Raw genomic sequence first — 20,110 nt, 5'->3', positions numbered from 1 at the left:
TGCCATTGTATAGCCAGACTTCAAGGAGACTGGAATATTATTATTTTGGATAATTGAGTGCAGCTCTGGTGATGAAGTTATTCTGTCATTTTTCTCAGCAGCAAGTGTCCTTTGGTCTAGTGGTCTGTCACAGCGACTTACCTTCTTTCAGTTCTAGCTTCTGCTGTTGCAGTTGTGAACTGGCAGATTCCTTTTTGCCTCTGTCTCATAGTTTCTGCTTACTGTTGGCTTCAGCTTATTCTTTTTTTTAAAAATTCTTTTTAACCTCTACTTACATGACTTTACTGTATCTCTGCTTCCGCTTAAGCTTCATGTTACCAGTCTCTTATTCAGATACCTCAAGAAAGAGGGTCAGATTGAGTTAGTTAATGTTGTCCAAGTTGGGTAGGCCCTGCCATCCCATATGCTGCTAGCCAGCCCAGGAATTAGCTGTTCTTAAAGCAGATGCCTGTTTGTGGTCTAATTCACCAGAGCTTAGGGAGCTCCTAGTCAGGCACGCAGAGTAACAGGCTACTCTCTAGTGTACATGGTTTTGAGCTGTGTAGTATCTTTCAAATTGGTATATCATAATTAATTTCATACAGTTTTAGTCTTTCAATTGTTTTAAAACCTTCACTGGTAAAAATAGCACTGCAACTCAGAAACAAGGAAAATAAACATAGCACAAAACAAAGTTGAAGAAATCAGGTTCTTGTACTTCTGTATTTAAAAGACAAAATTCAAAATAACAATGCATTAGTGAATTCTAAGAGACATTAATATGAGGAGATACAAGGAACACAGAAAAATTAAAAATCGAAGTTAAAAAAAAGGTCTGGGGATTATGTAGACTAGAACTATAGAAAAGGTTGAAATGCATTCAGGAAAGCTATTGATTAGTGAACCCCAAACTTGTTTACTTATGATAACATACCTAGTTAATGCCAAATAAAAGATTCAAGTAGAAAAAAAATTATATTGGTGTTATCGTATATTATAAAATGTGTTTGCGTAGCAATTACTGTACATCTGCTGAAAAACAGATCCTATTTTAAGAAACAACAAATGAAACAAAATGTCTTTAATACTCCCTCACCAAAATAGCACTGCAGAATACTTGATTATTTGTGAACATATCTGTGCCACTGTAATTATTTTCTTCTAATACATTTCTAGAAGTAGAATTATTAGGTCAAAAGGTATGAACTTTTTTTAAGACTCTTTTTACATACTATCAAATTGTGCCCTTGAAAGGTCTTTCATTTTGTAAGTTTTTTTCCTTTACATTCTAGATCATATGTTACATGTATGTTTTTGTATTTTCTTTTTATTTAACAGTATATTATATGTACTTTCCATGTTATTAGTTTGCAAACTTCATTTTTAATAGTTGTCTAATATTCTATTATGCTGAGATACTGTAATTTACTTAACATTCCCATTATTTTATTCTTCTCTATTGTGAATAAAGTTTCAGGGAGCTTGTTTATGCATATATTTTTATTCACATTTCAGATTATTTTTTAGGCAGGATCCCTAAAGGAGAAATTACTGTGCCAAAGGTATAAATATTTTTAATGCCAAATTGATTTCTGGAATGGTTGTAATAATTTATAGTTCCACCGACAGTACATGATATTTTCCATCTTAAGACCTTCTTGCCAACATAAAGTGTTTTTTTTAATTTCATTTATTAGTCTTTGTAGATAACTAAGATGCCACCCGTCTTGAATTATATCTTTTAAAATTATTAAGTGCTACTTCTAGTTTTTTGGGTTAACAGAATGTTAGGTTATTAGGTTTGAAGGGAGTTCAGCTTCCTACCCATTACTCTTCTTTCCAGCATATCGAATTATTATTTTAAGAAATTTGACCTTTCCATTACTGTCCAGGGCCAACTGTACTTTGACTTAGAATAAACTAAATTATTATCATTATATTTTAAAACTTTAAACTTGAAGGAACATAATGGATAAAAGGAGTAATTTATAATGCTGTCCAGTTAAACTGAAACATACCTCTCATTTTCATTGCTAACAAACCCCATCTCCCACCAAACTTAAAAAAACAAAACCAGCACCACCACCCCCCAAACTGGAACTAAGGTAGTATCAAAATTAAGTAACTTAATGTCACATCAAAACCATCAAAGATGATATTTTGTAGTTATATTAACAAACATGAAGTGTGTGGCTTTTCTTATCCATTTAATAAAAAAGGATGGTTTTGTTAAAACTTTATCTGACAGTATTGTTTGGTTGGCACAGCAAAGGAGGTATTTGCTGTAGCCAATAACAAGTAAAAGACTTGCCACTCTGGTACTCGAGCTCTTTGCTAGGAGAAAGCATGCTATATGAAGTGGGACTCACTGAAGAGAGTGTTTTCAGCTGTTCTGTTGAGAGCAGTCTCATTTGTAAAGAAATGTGAATTAAACCCTGGATTGTAGTGGTTTGAATAATGAATGGGAGGTGAGATAAAGAGGTGAATGTGGAAGACTCTTTCAAGACACTGGATGAGGAAGGAGAAGAGATGGATGCCATCATACCTTGAGAGAGAAGAAAATAGGGGTTCAGATCTCAGGCTGGGTAGACTTATGCAGGATTGTAAGCTATGTGTAAGGAGCCAGAGAGAGGGAGAAACGAGTGGATTGCAGAGGAGACTGAAGGAGATGCAACCAGGAGCAAATGATTAGTTTGCCTCCATTGAGAAAGATGGTAAAGATACTGAAAACATAGGTAAATCTAAAAATGAAAGGGAGAGAAGGCATAGCAGTTTATGTTCTTGATCTGTTTTCCTCTGGTTGGAGGAACCATGGTTATCTGCAAAAAAGTGGGTTGGGAGGAAAAGGCTGAGCACATAGAGGAGCAATTGTGAAGTATGGAAAAGGGAGTTGATTAGGAATGAATTGCTATAGCATTAATCTAACTGAAGTTAGAAATAATTTGTATGATTTTTTTCTATTGTAGCTCCAGGCAGTGGGAATTGAGGTGAAGAAAGTAAACATTTCAATTAAATTGGATTGACAAGAGACACTCTAGAGGTGCAGAAAATAAAGGGTTTTGTTGGAGTATGGTTAAAGGATTGATTGTGTAGTTCTGGCAGATAAAGGAGGAAGTGGAGTCATAGGGAGCAGATTTGGAGTAGAAAAGCAAGGAGGAGTGGTAAGGAGTAGGTTACAACCAGAGACAAAAAAGCAAATTTGATAAGGGTGGGAGAAATGAAATGATTGATGGTAGTGGTAAGAGGAGAAATTTACAGTTCAGAATTTCAGAGGTGATACAGTTCCAGATGATGGTGTGGGTTGCTGAATTAAATAGAGGTGAATTTCCTCAGAGTAGATGAGGTCAGTTAATCAGTTAGGTTTTGGTGCTGAGTACTGAATTATTTGGGATGAAGACAAGAGTTCTTGTAGAAAGAAAAAACTGTGATGTGAATGTCTGTGTCATTAGAGAGTGTGAAGTTGTGCCAAAAAGAGCACAGCAGACTTGAGACTGCTATCCTTAAAAAGCCTTGCTTGCTGTGTCGGCTTTTGGTTGGTTGTCTGAGAACTTGGACTTTGGAAGCATTCCCAGTATGCCCAGAATTGATAAGAATGGCTCACTGTGCCTAAACTGTTTGTACAAACAGTATGGTGTATACTGAACACCTGCTTTCCTTCTGGGAGTCTGGAATTTTGGTACACGCTAAGTAGAGGGGGCCTACGTGACTAGTCCATGGTAAAAGCTTTGGCACTGACTCTCTAATGACCTTTCCTGGTAGACAACATTATACACATGTTGTGAAAACTAGTTGCAGGAGGAATTAAGCACATCCTGTGTTCTTCACTGAGAAGAGACTCTTGCACGCTTGCTTCTGGTTTCCTCTGGATTTCACCCCATATGCCTTATCCCATTGCTGATTTTGCTTTGTATCCTTTTGCTGTAGTAAATCTAGCTGTGAGTATAGATTTATACTCACAGGACTGTATGCTGAGTCCTGTGAGTCCTCCTAGTGAATCATCAAACCTGAGGGTGGCCTTGGGGACCCCCAACACAGAGGGAGCGACCTGGAAGGCTGAAAATGACGGTTGGGCTTGGAACATGTGGAAATCATGTGTATCAGAGGAAGAGAGAGCAGTGGTGTGGAATTTTGCAATGAGGAGGTAGTGGAATGTAGACATTTCTTCTTGCTTGGAAATTATTTAGCAAATATTTCATGAATATTTATCAGGCATTGGACCAGACATTTAGGATATAAAGATTATTAAGATATCGTGCCTACCTATAACCAACTCATTGACTATCAGAGTAGGGAGTTAGGCTTATGACATAATTATAATGAGATATGATAAGGACTGTGCAAGAGAGAATATAGTCAAGTATTATGAGGACATGGAAGATGGAGTCTGGAAGATGAACTCCAGGGAATGAGCTATAGTTGAGAATTTCTAAGGAAAGAGTGTCATTTCAACAGGATTTTTGGTTAAAGAGAAGATATAAATAGGTATCCAGGTAGCAGATCAATAGATCAGGGGTTCCAAAGTTAAATATTAAAAGAGGTTTGGAAGGGGAAGAATCTATCAGGAAAGGGAAGTTCTGAATTAGATGAAGATGAGAGTGCAGGGTAACAGATGAGTTTACTCTTTGAATTTTGGCTATAGATTTAGGAACGAGGCGACAGTGAAATGGAAGTAAGTGAGTAAAACAAGCCTATTTCAAGATTCCATTTAGATTTAGGTGTAAAGTTGCAGTCCCTTTGCCGAGCTTTACCAGGTGTAAGAGCTTTGAAAATTACCTCAATTTATATAAAAGTAAAAATTGGGGGAATTCCCTGGCGGTCCAGTGGTTAGCACTCTGCACTTTCACTGCTGAGGGCCCAGGTTCAGTCCCCGGTCGGCAAACTATGATCCCGCAAAAAAAAAAAAAAAAAGTAAAAATTGGCCTCTTACCTGCTTGCTTCCTTTCTTTTTATTTTTTTTTTTTTTTTTGCTGCACTGTGCGGCATGCGGGATCCTAATTCCCTGACCAAGGATTGAACCCGTGCCCCCTGCATTGGGAGCGCAGAGTCTTAACCACTGGACTGCCAGGGAAGTCCCATGCTTTCTTTCTTAAAAAAAATTTTTTAAAGCTATATAAGCCTTCTGTTGTAGGACTTTGTGATCATAAAATGTTACATAGAAGGTGCTCAATAGTTTGATTTGAATGAATTTCTCTTTTTCTCCAAGTACTAGTAGACTTGTAAACTTGTAATAGGTAAAATAGGTTGTTTAATGTGTTTTATCTTCTTGTCATATATGTCATTCTTTGAAAATAGTTTACATCGTTTATCACTTCTAAAGCCGTATTTTAAGAGTGATTAAGGACAAGGTCTTTCATAGGAATAGATGTAGATGTAGCACATGTCTACATTTTTCAGGCATCTAATGGACTGACAGTTAATAGGTATTGAATGGTAAATAAGACAGTTGTTGGTAGCACTTTGCCAACCCTCACTTTCTTCTTCATTTCTTCTCTCCCTCTTTCCTTCTACTTCCCCTTTCCAACTTTTCCCTGTATTTTTCCTTCTCCTGCTTTTATTGCTTATGCATATCAAGGACACCTATTAAAATCCACAGCCATTGCCTATCTCCATTAGTAACATTCAAAGCTAGGAAAAAAAGTCATCTATTTTTTTTAAAATTTATTTTATTGAAGTATAGTTGATTTACAATGTTTTGTTAATTTCTGCTATACAGCAAAGAGATTCAGTTATACATATATATACATTCTTCTTCATATTTTTTCCATTGTGGTTTATCACAGGATATTGAATATAATTCCCTTTGCTATACAGTAGGACCTTGTTGTTTATCCATTCTATATATTAAAATAATATGCTTTGAAGTTAGTTTTAAGGTATAGGTGGTAGCTCAAATTAACCTTTTTTGTTTTGTTTTGTTGGTTATCATTCAGCCTCTTATTTATTTTTTTTAAGTAAAGCAAGACTATCACTTCAAGTAAAACAGCTGATAGCATTTGTTGTCAATAATTCCAGCTTTCAGATGAAAATTGGAATTTGGGAAAACTTACATCTGCCTCTGTGAGCTTGACAGCTTCTCAATACTTAGGATGAGATCAGTGGTCATGTTAATGAATGTAATGATTCTGATATCACACAATGAAGTGTGTCAACATTTGGAAATCTGCATAACTCAATCTACCAGTATTTTCCAAGGGGCAAATATATGAAGTTATAAAATCAGGTATGGGTAAGAAAAAAAAAATCCATTTAAAATGCAAGATATACAATGGATTTTAATTGAACAGAGTATTCAAAGTTCATTGATAAAGCTTGTTTCCTCCTTACAAGAAATCCTTAATACGGTAGCACTTACAAGTTTTGTTATAGTATCAAAGAATATATACAATTTTCCAACTACATATCTGGTGAAACTCAATTTTCTTTATAAACATTAATCAAAAGAGCATATCACTACAGATTGAATGCAGAAAGAGATGTGAGAATTCAGTGTCTTCCACTGTGTGACATTAAAGAGATGTGAGAAAATCTCACTAAAGTTTTTTGTTTTGAAAAATATTTCTCATAAAAACATTATTTTTGTTAGCGTAAAAATGAGCATTTTGGGCTTATTTATGAATAAAAATTTTAAGTGTTTTGGATGTCTCAGTTCTAATGTATAATCTGAAATAGTGATAAATCTAAATCACATAAGCTTAAGCTCACTGAGGTCCTCAAGGATTTAAGAGACCAAAGAAGTCCGGACACCAAATGTTTGAACACCCCTTGTTCACCCAAATGTTTGAATATAGTAGAGTACTATATTCCAAATGGAAATGAGGAAAGGGTGCCTGGGTATCATGGCTCAATCTGCCTATAATCATGAAGTACTTGATTTGAATATTAAATGTCTTTAAACTTTTTTTTTTTTTTTTTTTGCGGGGCCTCTCACTGCTGTGGCCTCTCCCGTTGCGGAGCACAGGCTCCGGACGCGCAGGCTCAGCGGCCATGGCTCACGGGCCCAGCCGCTCCGCGGCACGTGGGATCTTCCCGGACTGGGGCACGAACCCATGTCCCCTGCATCGGCAGACGGACTCTCAACCACTGCGCCACCAGGGAAGCCCCAGTCTTTAAACATTTTTAAAGCGAAAGCAGATTGCAGTTGGGGTTCACTCCTGTGGCCTGGGGAGACTCCAAGGCCTTCAACAGCAGCATCTTCTTGCCCCTCTTTACAGGTATTCTTGTTAAGCAGGTGGGAAAGAAAAGTGAGGGGAAATGGGGCTTCCTTGGTGGCACAGTGGTTAAGAATCCACCTGCCAATGCAGGGGACACAGGTTTGAGCCCTGGTCCGGGAAGAGCCCATGTGCCGTGGAGCAGCTGAGCCCGTGCGCCACAACTACTGAGGCTGTGCTCTAGAGCCCGCGAGCCACAAGTACTGAAGCCCGCACACCTAGAGCCCATGCTCTGCAACAAGAGAAGCCACTGCAGTGAGACGCCCTCGCACCGCAACAAAGAGTAGCCCCCGCTCGCCGCAACTCAAGAAAGCCCCCGCACAGCAACGAAGACCCAACGCAGCCATAAATAAATAAAGGAAGGAAGAAAGGAGGGAAGAAGGGAAGGCTGGTGGCAAAGCTAAGCACTCCCATCTATTGTGAACCATGTCATTCTTTTGGGGGTGAGATGAAGAAAGAGAAAGGATTACTGTCTGTTGTTAAGACACAACAAAATTATGACTGAAGAGGACAGTGCCTAAAGAATGTCCTTGGAACTGCTAGTTCTTACTCAGAAGAATAACTACTAGCCTGACTTACAAGGAGCCCTGGCTTGCAGGAACAGCAGGGCAATTAGCTGGTAGTGCTCCCTGGGCAAAGCATCAACACTCAGCCTTATTATAAGGAAGTATCCAGGCTTGGAAGAGAAAGGAAATTAAGGTTTATACTCATACTGGATTGCTCCCTCTAAATTAGCATATTACTGGCAAATATAGGTATTTGATAAAATAATCTGTTCCAAATATTTAATGGCTGAAGGTGGAAGAGGAAGATACTTATCTTTAGGAGACTTGGAGGTATCTGGTTGTTGCTTTTCTAAAAAAATTTGAGGACCGGTTGGAAGGAGATGGTTAATTGCAATAATAAACATGGTTGAAATGAAACCTGTTGCTTGAAGGAGAAGATCTTCAGACCAAGGGAGATAACACAAGAGATGGAAGTGTATAATCTAGAAGGTCCAGTATTCTATAAACATTTGTTGAATGGTATCTCCTCTAAGGCAAATAGATGAAAAGGGAGTCCATTATCTAGAGACCTCATAAAACTGTCAGCGAGTACTGCATACCTCTTCCTCATGCTAGGGCCTTTACAGTTGTAGGTGAGTTATCTGTAGGGGCATTTTCAAGTAGAACCACATTGCTCTGAGGCCCCCACAGAAAAAACAGGTTTAGCTCAGAGTCTTAGAAAGAGAATATCACCAATGCCAGAATTATAGTAAACAGTAATGGTTGCCAATTTACGTTTAGGGTCAAAACTTTTTTCATAAATAGTATTCATTGTTTACAAAGACATATTGATGTTATTTCAGTGCTGCTATTAAGTAATTTTTGAAAGTACTTTAAGATGATGACAGAATGGTCTCAGATGCCACCATCTACATGTTGTAAGGAAGTCTAGATCATGATGCAAACGACCACCTGACCCACAGAAGTGTTGTGATTGACTTGCACAGTATTATAAAGGTGGGAAATTTTGCAGAGAAATCTGGTTTTCCATCTCCTCTTAGAAGAAGAAAAATACAACCTGTCAAAGGTGGGCCTGCATTCTAGTGTGACAGTAATCAGCTGGATCTGACTCATTACATTCACACACACACAAATTGTATACCTCTGCTTGGCTAGTCTCCACCACTCCTTATTGACTGCACACAGCCTACCTTATTTGATTTCTCTCTCTAGCTCCACTGATGGTTGAGTTAGAAACCCTTGACCTGGCCAGCTGTTTCATACAGAATATCTTAGGGGATCCCTCTTACCAGTGCCAGCTACCCAAGATGCAGTATTGTGTATTCAAGTGTTGCTAAGAGAGTGAATTTTAAGCATTTTCTTCACAGGAAAAAAAAAATATAACAGTGAGGTGATGGATGTGAACTAAACTTACTGTGGTAATCATTTCACAGTGCATGCATGTATCGGATCATTAGGTTGTACACCTTAAATTAATGCAGTGTTAAATGTCAAGTATATCTCAATAAAACCGGAAAAAAAATTTGGCTCCAGGGTCCACTAAAAGTCATATGTAAGCATCTCAATTTTATTTCCAGGGTGCAGTCTGCTATTACCAATGTTGTCTATGAATGTTTTATTCTTTCCCACTAACTTATGCAAAGAAATAGTCAAGTGCCCAGTCAATCCTCATGATCTTTAAAGACACTTAAAAGCTTAAAGATGTTAAAATGCACTACCTTGGTTTCATTTCTTTGGGGGTATGTGTAGCAAATGTCTTGGTATTTGAAAGTTGTAGTAGCTGTTTTGTTCCAGGTGTTTTTGACATTCTGTAGCTGTAATAGCAGTGTAGATATGCTGATCTCAGAAAATGTAATTTGCGTTCTTAGACATGTTATCCCTTTTTTGAGAGTTAACAAAATGCTCTTGACCTAAAGAGTAATTAATAGCAGAGATTTTAGCTTCCTGTTACTTAATTGGAAGAATCTTAGTAATTTTGACAGAATTGGACAGTTGTGTTGTTTTCCACAGTACTATTTGGCTCACAAAGATAGCTCCAAAGAAGTCATGTCTTTGTATATTCTCAGCCTCTTGTATAAAAGTTTTGATTCAGCTGCTAAAATTGCTTGTTACATTTCATAAATTGCTGATGACAGTGTGTCTCAAACTTCCATTGTTATTCTGTGTATAAAGTTGCACTCTATTTACTTGACATTTGATTAAGTTAAATGGTGTATTTGTTGCAACAATGACATGTAATAACATATTTTTCTTTTTTTAAAAAATAGATTTGGACTGAGCAACAAATTTGAATCAGAATTCCCTTCTTCATTAACTGGAAAAGTGAGTGTCAATTATTTAGGTATTATTTGTATGCCTCAAAACTAAAGTCTTTTCCTAACAAATTAGAAAAATTTATGCTAATGAGACATGTTTATTGACATTAATACTGCAGTGTTGTTATTTCTTAAAATTTTTCTTTAGGTAGCTCCTGAAGAATTTAAAGCCAGCATCAACAGAGTTAACAGTTGTCTTAAGAAGAACCTTCCTGTTAATGTACGTTGGCTACTTTGTGGCTGCCTTTGTTGCTGCTGCACACTAGGCTGCAGTATGTGGCCAGTTATTTGCCTCAGTAAAAGAGTAAGTTGAATTATATATTTTAATTTAAATATAGAAGTTGACAAGCCAAATCTTGCATTTACCTAGTTTTTATTTTTTTTATTGAATGCGTCACACTATTCTGAATACTATACAGAAATAATTTGATCCAATAGAGGAGTGATTAAGTTATGTCCACATGCTGTTAAATAGCAATCTGAAAATTATAATTTTTATGACATAGGACATTACGTTAGGGTAGAATATAGCGTTCTCTATGTATACATTCATGGTGGTAATTGAAAATTTGGGTTCAGGTCTGCCACTTATCTCTGACCTTCTAGGCATGTTTCCTAACCTATTTATTTATTTGTTTGTTTGTTTATTTATTGCTGCATTGGGTCTTTGTTGCTGTGTGCAGGCTTTCTCTAGTCGTGGTGAGCAGGGGCTACTCTTTGTTGCGAAGCTCGGGCTTCTCATTGTGGTGGCTTTCTCTTGTTGCAGAGCATGGGCTCTAGGCAGGCAGGCTTCAGTAGTTGTGGCACGCGGGCTCTAGAGCGCAGGCTCAGTAGTTGTGGCGCACGGGCTCTAGAGCGCAGGCTCAGTAGTTGTGGCGCACGGGCTTAGTTGCTCTGTGGCATGCGGGATCTTCCCGGACCAGGGCTCAAACCCACGTCCCCTGCATTGGCAGGTGGATTCTTAACCACTGTGCCACCAGGAAAGTCCCTTCCTAACCTCTTTAAACTGTAGTTGACATGTTTGTAAAATGGCAATATTTACCTCCCTACTTGAATAGGACTGTTGTAAGGATAAAATAAAATAGTGTTTGTAAAACTTTTAGTTGAATAGCTCAGAGCAAGAGTCTAATATATGTTGATTAATAGCATTATTACTGAAATGTAAGATAGTACCCATGGAAGAAATAAAATGGTAATAGTGCTTATTTTTATTTGGTGAAATTATGGGGAATTCTGTTTTCTTTTTTTATTGAAAGAAAATTTTTTTGTTATTTTACAAGTTTCCTGTGATGAGTACATAATAATCCTGTAATCTGAAAAAATGATCTAAAGTGTAATAATTTTGACTGCTTATAATAAAAAATTTCCAAGATGTGGGTAGAGATAAGGCAAATTAGTATAGATTGAATGTGTTATATTTTTGTTAAAAAGCTTTAAAAAATTGTGTAATTAAATGTATAAAAATGAAATACCATTACATTGAAATTGTATAGTTTTATGTGGCTACATTTCATTTTGTCATCAAATGATAGGAAATATGGAAAAGCAAATTTTATTTGTCCTTTTTTGTTTTACATAATAAGATATATATTTCTACTGGAAAAATATTTAACTAGTGCATTTTATTAATAGGAAGTAGATATTGCCTTCATAATAAAATTACTATTGTAATATTTACTTTTTTATATTCCAAGAATATCTTCCCCCCCCCCCCCCATAGTTCTCACCAGATCATCTTCCTACCATAGATTAAAAGGAAAAAAAAATATGGTTGTACCTGCATCCACAGTTGAATTTGTAGCTCTTATAGTTTAGAGCCTCTCACTCCCTCCTACTGTTTGGGCATTTCCATTGTTTAAGTGACTGCTATATCTTACTTGGTTGGCCATTTGCTGTTATTTAACCCAAGGAATCAGAGAGTTTTATTACTGTAGAAACCTTTGTGACCTAGTTATTTTTATTTTTTTGAGGTTTTGAGATTCTGTTTTTTACTTTTTAAATGAGTAAACAAGACATTGCAATGTGCACACAGTGTAGGATTTAGAAAACAAAAGTAAACTTCCTACCCTTCTCCATGAATTCTTAGTAAGAAGATCATATTTCAGATGCTTTCATTAAATTCCTTCTTATTTGAGACATAAGGTAGATTGACTTTTTAGGTTATTTCAGTCTGTAGTTTCAGAAAGTACACTTCATTCAACTGTGTATTATTACGTTTAAGGTCTTTCTTGTATTTATATGATTTAATTTTTTATGGACTCTACTGTCCAGTGGGCATAAAAAATTTGACTACTGCTTAAAAAACTGTTCGTTTCCCTGTCGAGGGTTTAAACTATTATATAATTGGAGAGAGGGACTCTTCATGCATGTATGAAGAGTATTAGAGGCCCTGAAAAAAGGGGTGCTTTGTAAGATGGGGGCAGGATGATTTGGAGCAGGGATTTTTAACCTTTTATTTATCATAGACCCCTTTGATAGTCTGAGGAAGCCTATGAACCCTTTCTTAGAATAATGTTTTATTTGTGTTTGGAAAGGTTTAATGTATCTTAAATGTGTTTTCAAATACATTGGATTATTGAGGAAACCAATTACATAGTTATCAAAATACTGAAACCTCTCAAATGTGTGCTTTATAAATATTTATTAATGCATGCAAAATAAAAGAGCAGGGGACTCATGGTAGTATGATGTTATAGGAAAAATCTGTGATTTCTATGAGTGATAAATATACAGGTCCTATTTAAACTACCACAGTTAGTTGCATGCATTCATAGCCTAAGGAAATATACTACATTTCAGTTAGAGGTTAGTGAAATTAAAGATGAATTTTTGTTCTGTCCACTTTCACAGACTGCTGGAATTCTATCTAGGTATTCCATGTTAAGAACCCTTGATTTAGAGGTACTAGTATAAATAAAAGCTAAAACCCAGCCTGATTGCCAGCCTCTGAACCCCTCTGAACCTCTGCTTTGTCCTCGTTTGTGATGTGGAATCGTCTTATACGGTTAGAATTGTCTCACTCTAAGGCAAATCAGGACCAAAGGCATACTCCATATGCAGCTTAGCGTTTTCACCTTCCTAACATTACTTAATAGTTTGAATAACTAGATTTCTGCCTTGTCTTTGAAACCCATCCCCAAATGAGTGATCCTTTTTATGACCTGGCCATGTTCCAGAGACCTGGTTTTTAATCTGTCCTATCGTTATTATTTTTAGGTCTTCCAAATTGCCTTTTCCTTTTAATTTTTTTTTAAAATTTATTTATTTTTTGGCTGCGTTGGGTCTTCGTTGCCGTGTTTAGGCTTTCTCTAGTTGCGGCGAGTGGGGGCTCCTCTTCGTTGTGGTGCACGGACTTCTCATTGCGGTGGCTTCTCTTGTTGCAGAGCATGGGCTCTAAGTGTGTGGGCTCAGTAGTTGTGGCTCGCGGGCTCTATAGTGTAGGCTCAGTAGTTGTAGTGCACGGGCTTAGTTTCTCTGGGGCATGTGGGATCTTCCTGGACCAGGGCTTGAACCTGTGTCCCCTGCACTGGCAGGCAGATTCTCAACCACTGTGCCACCAGGGAAGTCTGCCTTTTCCTTTTAAAAAAATTACCTTAGCCTATTTTTGAAAATTATTTAATATACAGTAAAATTTTCTCTTTTTGATGTACAGTTCTATGATTTTTGACAAATGGATAGAGTTGTGTAACTACTGCCACAATCAAGATACATTACAGTTCTTTCACTTCAAAAAACTTCCTTTTTCTGTCCCACTGCAGTCACACCCTCTTCGGTTTTTAAACCCTGGCAACACTGATCTGTTCTCTATCCCTATGGTTCTGCCTTTTCTAGAATATTGTATGAATGGAAGTATGCAGCGTATATAGCCACTTGAATCTGGCTTCTTTCATTCAGGTAGTGCATTTTAGAGTCATCTATTTTGTTTCATGTATCAATAGTTTATTCTTTTTTATTGCTGAGTAGCATTCTATTGTATGGATGTATCACAATTTGTTTATCCATTCACCAATTGAAGGACATCCCTTGTCAGATATATAACTTGCAAATATATTTTTGCAGTCTGTAATTGTCTTTTCATTCTCTTAATGTCTTTGGCAGAGCAAAAGTTTTTTATTTTGCTTAAGTCCAATTTGTTAATTTTAAAAAAATTGATTGTGCATTTGGTGTCATATCTAAGAATTCTTTGCCTAAATTAGGGTCACAACATTTTTCTCCTGTGATCTCTTCTGCATTTTACTTTTAGGTCTATCACCCATTTTGAGTCAGTATTTGTACAGGTGTGAGTAGATCAAAGTTCATTTTTTGCATATGACTTCAAGTTTTCCAGGGTGATTTGTTGAAAAGACTATCCTTTTTCCATTAAATTGCCATTGTATGGGTACATTGTCAAAAGTCAATCAACCATATATATGTGGATCTATTTCTGGACTCTGTTCTGTTCTGTTGACTTGTGTCCATCTTGATTTCAATACCATGTGATCTTATTTATAATATTTTATAGCTGTATAGTATATCGTATATATATATGCTATAGTGCTGTAGTACCTACTATAAAACTATAAAGTACTATATACAAGATACATCTATATATATGTATATATAGTATGTAGTGTGTGTGTATATATATATATATATATATACGTGTGTGTGTGTGTGTGTGTGTGTGTGTGTGTGTGTATATATATATATATATATATATATATATATATATATAGTTTAGTACCTTATACCTTCATAGTAAGTGTGGAATCAGGTAGGGCAAGTCTTCCAAACTTCATTCTTCTTTTTCAGGATTGTTTTGGCTATTCTAATTTCTTTCATTTTTCATATATGTTTTAGAATCAGGTTGTTGTGTCTAAAAAAACATGCTGGGATTTTGATGGATTGAAATTATAGATCAATATGGAGAAAATAGACATCTTAACAACAAGTCTTCTAAACCATTAATGTGGCATACCTCTGTATTTATTTAGGTCTTCTTTGATTTCTTTTTCATCAGTATTTTGTAATTTTTTTGCATAGCATACAGATCATGCACATATTTTGTTAGCTTTATATGTACTTATTTCTTTGGTTTTGGTGCTATTAATGGTATTTTTAAATTTTTGATTTCCAGTTGTTCATTGCTAGTACATAAAAAATACAATTGATTTTTGTATATTGACATTGTGTCCTGTGATCTTATTATATTACAGGAATGTTTTTGTACATTCTATGGGATTTTCTACATAGATAACTATGTTGTTTTATTTCTTGATTTCTAATCTGTATACCTTTTATTTCTTTCTCTCTTTTTTCACTGAGTAGGATTTCCAGTAAAATGTTGAATAGGAGTGATGAGAGTGGACTCCTTTAGGCCTGATTTTCTCTATTTTTCTGTTTTCAATTTCACTGCTTTTTGCTCTTATTTTTATTATTTCTTCTTCTTGATTTGGATTTAATTTATTTATTTCTAACTGCACTGACTAGAATCTCCAGAAAAACACTGATTAGAAGCAGTGAGAACATATGTCCTTGTCTTGCTCCTGATATTAGGGGGAATGCATTCTCACTTTCATCATTCCATATCATATTAATGACAGGGTTTTGTAGATGTCCTTTATCATCTGAGTAAGTTTTATTCTACTAGTTTGTGGAGAGTTTTTATCAGGAATAGATGGTGGATTTTGTCAGATACCTTTTCTGCTTCTTTAGAGTGGTTATATGGTTTTTCGTTTTTAGTTTAGAAATATGTGGAATTGATTGGATTTTTGGATGTTAAACCAACCTTGCATTCCTGGAATGAACCTCACTTGGTCTATTTTTCTTTTAATATTTTTGTTGGATTTGATAGACTATAAGTTTGTTTAGAAGTCTTATATCTGTGTTCATGAGGGATATTTTTCTGTAGTCTTTTCTCGTAATGTCTGATTTTGGCATTGGGGTAGTGATAGCCTCACAAAATGAGTTGGGAAGTATTCCCTCCTCTTTAGTTTTCTGGATGAGTTTGTGCAGAATATGCATTATTTTTTCCTTAAATTTTAGGAGCACTCATCAAGGTTCCTCTGTGTTGTAATGTGTATCAATTCTCCATTCTTTTTTATGGTTGAATAATATCCCATTATGCGTATATATCACAGTTTGTGCTTAACTTCTCGAGGAACCAGAGCAGTGTTTAGTCTAGGGCTGAGCACTAGTGAGGCAAGACCTTCCTGGTTACTTTACTCAGTAGCTTGTTAATTGTGATGTTCTCTAGTATGGCTCATGGAAAGAGGCTTTGTGCTGGATATTTGTCAGTTTGGGATACTCTTCCTGTAATCCTTTCTAGTAGTTCTTTGCTCTACCTTTGGTAGTTTCCTTACCCATGTGTGCTGCTCAGCACTCACCTTGATACTCAGTAGAGACTATCTGCAGATCTTTGGAGTTCTTTGCAGCACTTTCCTCTCTGGTACTCTGTTCTGTGGCTTCTAGCTGCCTTGGTTTCCTCAGATTCTCAGCTCAGTCTCCTTAACTCGGAGTTGCCGGCTTTGTCTGGGCTCTCCCTCCATTCACTGTGGCCTGGAAGCTCTCTGACATCAGTAATCATGGGAAAGCATAGGGCCTTTCTCATTTGTCTCTGTCTCCCAGGAATTCTGGTCTTTCCTTGTCTGTTGTCCATTGTCTTGAAAACAGTTTCATATGCTTTGAGGGGTATTTTGGGTTTTTGTTTGTTTGTTTTGGTGGTTTCAGGCCAGAGGGTAAATCTGGTGCCTATTGCTGCATCGTTGCTGAAAATGAAAGTCTGAATGTCCTCTTTCTATAGAAGTGTTTTGACAAATAACTACTGTGCTGCGGATTGAAAGATTTATATTAACGCTATACTCAAAGAGCATGTAGTCTATTTGGAGAATTGGCTAGATGAGTGCAGAGATAGTTTAAGTTTGTAAGTACTTGTCATGTTTTTCATGAGGTAGCTCTAATAACAAAAGACAATAAATATATGTCCTTAGGGTCTAGAAATATGAGGTAGCCACCTGCAATCACAAAATATGTTTGAAGTCTTGTGTTACATCTCAGACACTCATCTGAATTTTACATTCTATTACATAACATATATTTGTTTTAATAGAAAATGTTTAAAATGACTTATTGAATAAAGTTGATACTCTTAGAATATAAGCATATGTGTCTTATGAAATTGCTGGTTTTAGCTACCACTTCTTTATGCTGCTAGTATGCCATTCTCTGGAAGTTACTTATTCATTAATTCAATTAATATTTCTAAAGCTGCACTGTGGACTTGGTACTGTTTAAGCTGCTGTTTAGATACTGTTTAGAGGTTATATGTTTCCTCTTGTAGACTTAAAAAGTAGACAGAAAGCAATGAGGTAATTACAGATAGTGATAAGTGCTTGGAAGACAATAAAGCAGAAAACCTCAGGCTTTTGCTGTTCTTTGTAAGAGCTTGAGGAGCTTACAAGCAAATAAAATGCTTCAGCTTCGTTAAATAGATCTTATGGCCTTTACTTTGCAAAAGCTTATTTTCATTGATACTTGTGATTATACTTTGCTTTTTGATTGTGCCTTAATTGTAATATTATAGTTTTGAAAATTGATGTCTAAGTAAGTGAACTCTTTATGACTTGTTTTTCTTTCAGCCTGGCTTATTTATTGAGGAAACAAGTTTCATAATTTTACTGTACGTTGTGTTACAGTATTTTTTGTTTTAGCTTGTTTTCCATCCTAAAGTAACTATTAGTTTCAGTCTTCTAAGATTTTGCATATATATATAAAATATCCCACATTTAGTGGTTTTATAGACTTTGTTTATATATGCTCTCAACCATTATCCTTTCTGACTGAAGAACTCTTAAGTTTTAGAATGTTTATACACCAATTTCTTTTTTTTTTTTTTTTTTTTTTCCCGCAGTACGCGGGCCTCTCACTGTTGTGGCCTTTCCCGTTGCGGAGTACAGGCTCCGGACGCACAGGCTCAGCGGCCATGGCTCACGGGCCCAGCCGCTCCGCAGCATGTGGGATCTTCCCAGACCGGGACACGAACCCGCGTCCCCTGTATCGGCAGGCGGACTCTCAACCACTGCGGCACCAGGGAAGCCCTATACACCAATTTCTTAATCTAATGAGTTGTCTTACCTCCTTTTTTTAGTGCTTTAATCTGTCTCTTACATATGATGACCAAAATTGTGTGGCTTTCTAAAAGTGCTCTCTGTATGGATTTGTTGTAAATAGTGTATATTTCCATTCCCTTTATACTTTTATTTGTATGTTGTCCTGTATCAGGGAATCATTTCTTTAGGAATAGGGAAATAGGCTGCAACATGTGGTAGCTGAGACCTGCACTTTGGTGCTAGAGGAACTGGTTTGGAAAGTGGTACTTACTCAGAATGACTGATCAGTTCACTCTCTCTAAACCTCAGTTTTTACCTCTCTAAGATGGCGTTAATCTCTTCTTTGCAGTGTTGTTTTAAAAATTAGAGCAAGTGCATGTAGGGTACTTAGTATAGCATTTTGGCTATAGTGTGTGCTTAGTTAATGGCAGTTGCTATTAATATCATTTTATTATTCTTCCCAGTGTCTGTCTTGCTAACTACTATATCCCCAGTGCCTCTCACAGTGCCTCTCGTCTACTTTATGTTCAATAAGTATTTGCTGAATGAATGTACCTTTTGGCTTTTGAAATTTGTGAGTAGTAAGAACGTAACATTTCAGAAGATATAGTCCTCACTATTCAAAATAATATTCCTAAGTAAATAAAAGCATCTTGTCTTTTAGAGTAAATAACATTTTTTTTTTTTTCTGCAGGAGCAGTGTGATAAAGTATAAACAATAGTAAATTAGTGTTTGAAGCTGAGTGACTTTGAGAGAGTCGCTTAAAACCTCTCTGAGACTGGACTTTCACCACCATCCCCCCCACATCTTCTTTTTCTTTTAATCTCAGAAGAAGAGAGGCTGACTGATCTCTCTAGGTACTCTCCAGCCCTAAAAATCTATAATCCTTTGAAAATTGAGCTGTGTAGGTCTACAAAACATCGCTATTTCCAAGCTCTAAGTAAAGAAGTTCTCAATATTGATTTTTATTTCAAATCTAAAGATTTAACATTTTAGTAAAATATTTTCTTTCTTTGTTTTTTTTTAGTTTTCCTTTTACTTTTTTGGCTTCTCTGAGTTTTTTTTGGATAATTGCTATTTAGTTTTGAAACTTTGATTAAAAAAAAAAAAGGCCTGTATCTCATCTGTTTTACTTTAAGTTGTATTATGCTTAGATTTACTTCTAGATATCTTTTCTCTCAACCTCAAGTTTAGTTATCCAATAATTGTGAGTCACTTTGGTTGGGGTATAGAAGGGGTGGAAAATCCAAATGGAAGAGGTCAAGAGTAGAGGGTTTTGAGTGAGAATGCAGCCTTGTAAGACTTAAAAAAATTCAAGGGAAAGTGAACCTAGGACAGTCATAACCAAAGAGCTGCAAATATTTGTATATGAGAGGAATTTGAAGTATACTTACTCAGTTATACTAACAGTATTAAAAGTTACCCAAAACTTTTAGAACTCTAATTTACTCTGTGTTTGGGATTTGAGCATGTGTATTCAGTAACTCTGAATCATAAGATGAGAATGTCAGTGAACCTTTGGATGAAGAATTAGATGAAGAAAAATGCTAACATGTTTCAGGTAGTGAAAGCAAAACAAACTTAAAAACATCATAATGAAATTTTAGTGAAGGGCGATCTTGAAAAGTTTCTGGTAAACAAAAGAGATGATGAGTTAAATGTAGTCTTATGACAATCATTATTATTAATTGAAAGTATAGGAAAACCAGTGCTAACTTTTTTTTAACGAATGCTATCCAATTGCTTTATTTCTATAAATATAACATATTTATAAGGGCTTTCATATGTTCAAGATAAGTATACATCTGTGAAACCAACATTATAAGCGGTGCTGTAAACCCAACCATCACCTCTAATAATTCACTCCTTTCCTCCCTCTTTTTTTGTGTATGTATGTGTGACAAGAACATTTAATGTAAGATCTGCCCCATGCATTCTTCCCCCACCCCCAGCTTTACTGAGATGTAATTGACACATAACATTGCATAAGTTTAAAGTGTATAACATGATGATC

General features: G+C 36.1%; 1 protein-coding gene across 5 annotated transcripts in view; it reads left to right on the top strand.

Moving 5' to 3' along the window:
- Positions 1-20,110, top strand: part of CHIC2 (cysteine rich hydrophobic domain 2) — a 47,729-nt gene that overhangs the window by 12,590 nt on the left and 15,029 nt on the right. For 3 of the 5 annotated variants that reach the window (XM_073805247.1, XM_004318665.3, XM_019928164.3), the window contains exons 2-3: positions 9,961-10,015; positions 10,157-10,312. In XM_073805247.1, coding sequence (XP_073661348.1) covers positions 9,961-10,015; positions 10,157-10,312 — 211 coding nt within the window. Of the gene's footprint in view, positions 1-9,960; positions 10,016-10,156; positions 10,313-17,896; positions 18,077-20,110 lie in introns of all 5 variants that reach the window. The other 2 variants (XM_073805245.1, XM_073805246.1) reach the window with 1 other exon arrangement.

Source organism: Tursiops truncatus, chromosome 5 (genome assembly GCF_011762595.2).
Source record: "Tursiops truncatus isolate mTurTru1 chromosome 5, mTurTru1.mat.Y, whole genome shotgun sequence".
Lineage (NCBI taxonomy): Eukaryota > Metazoa > Chordata > Mammalia > Artiodactyla > Delphinidae > Tursiops > Tursiops truncatus.
This window is presented reverse-complemented; position numbering and strand designations above follow the sequence as displayed.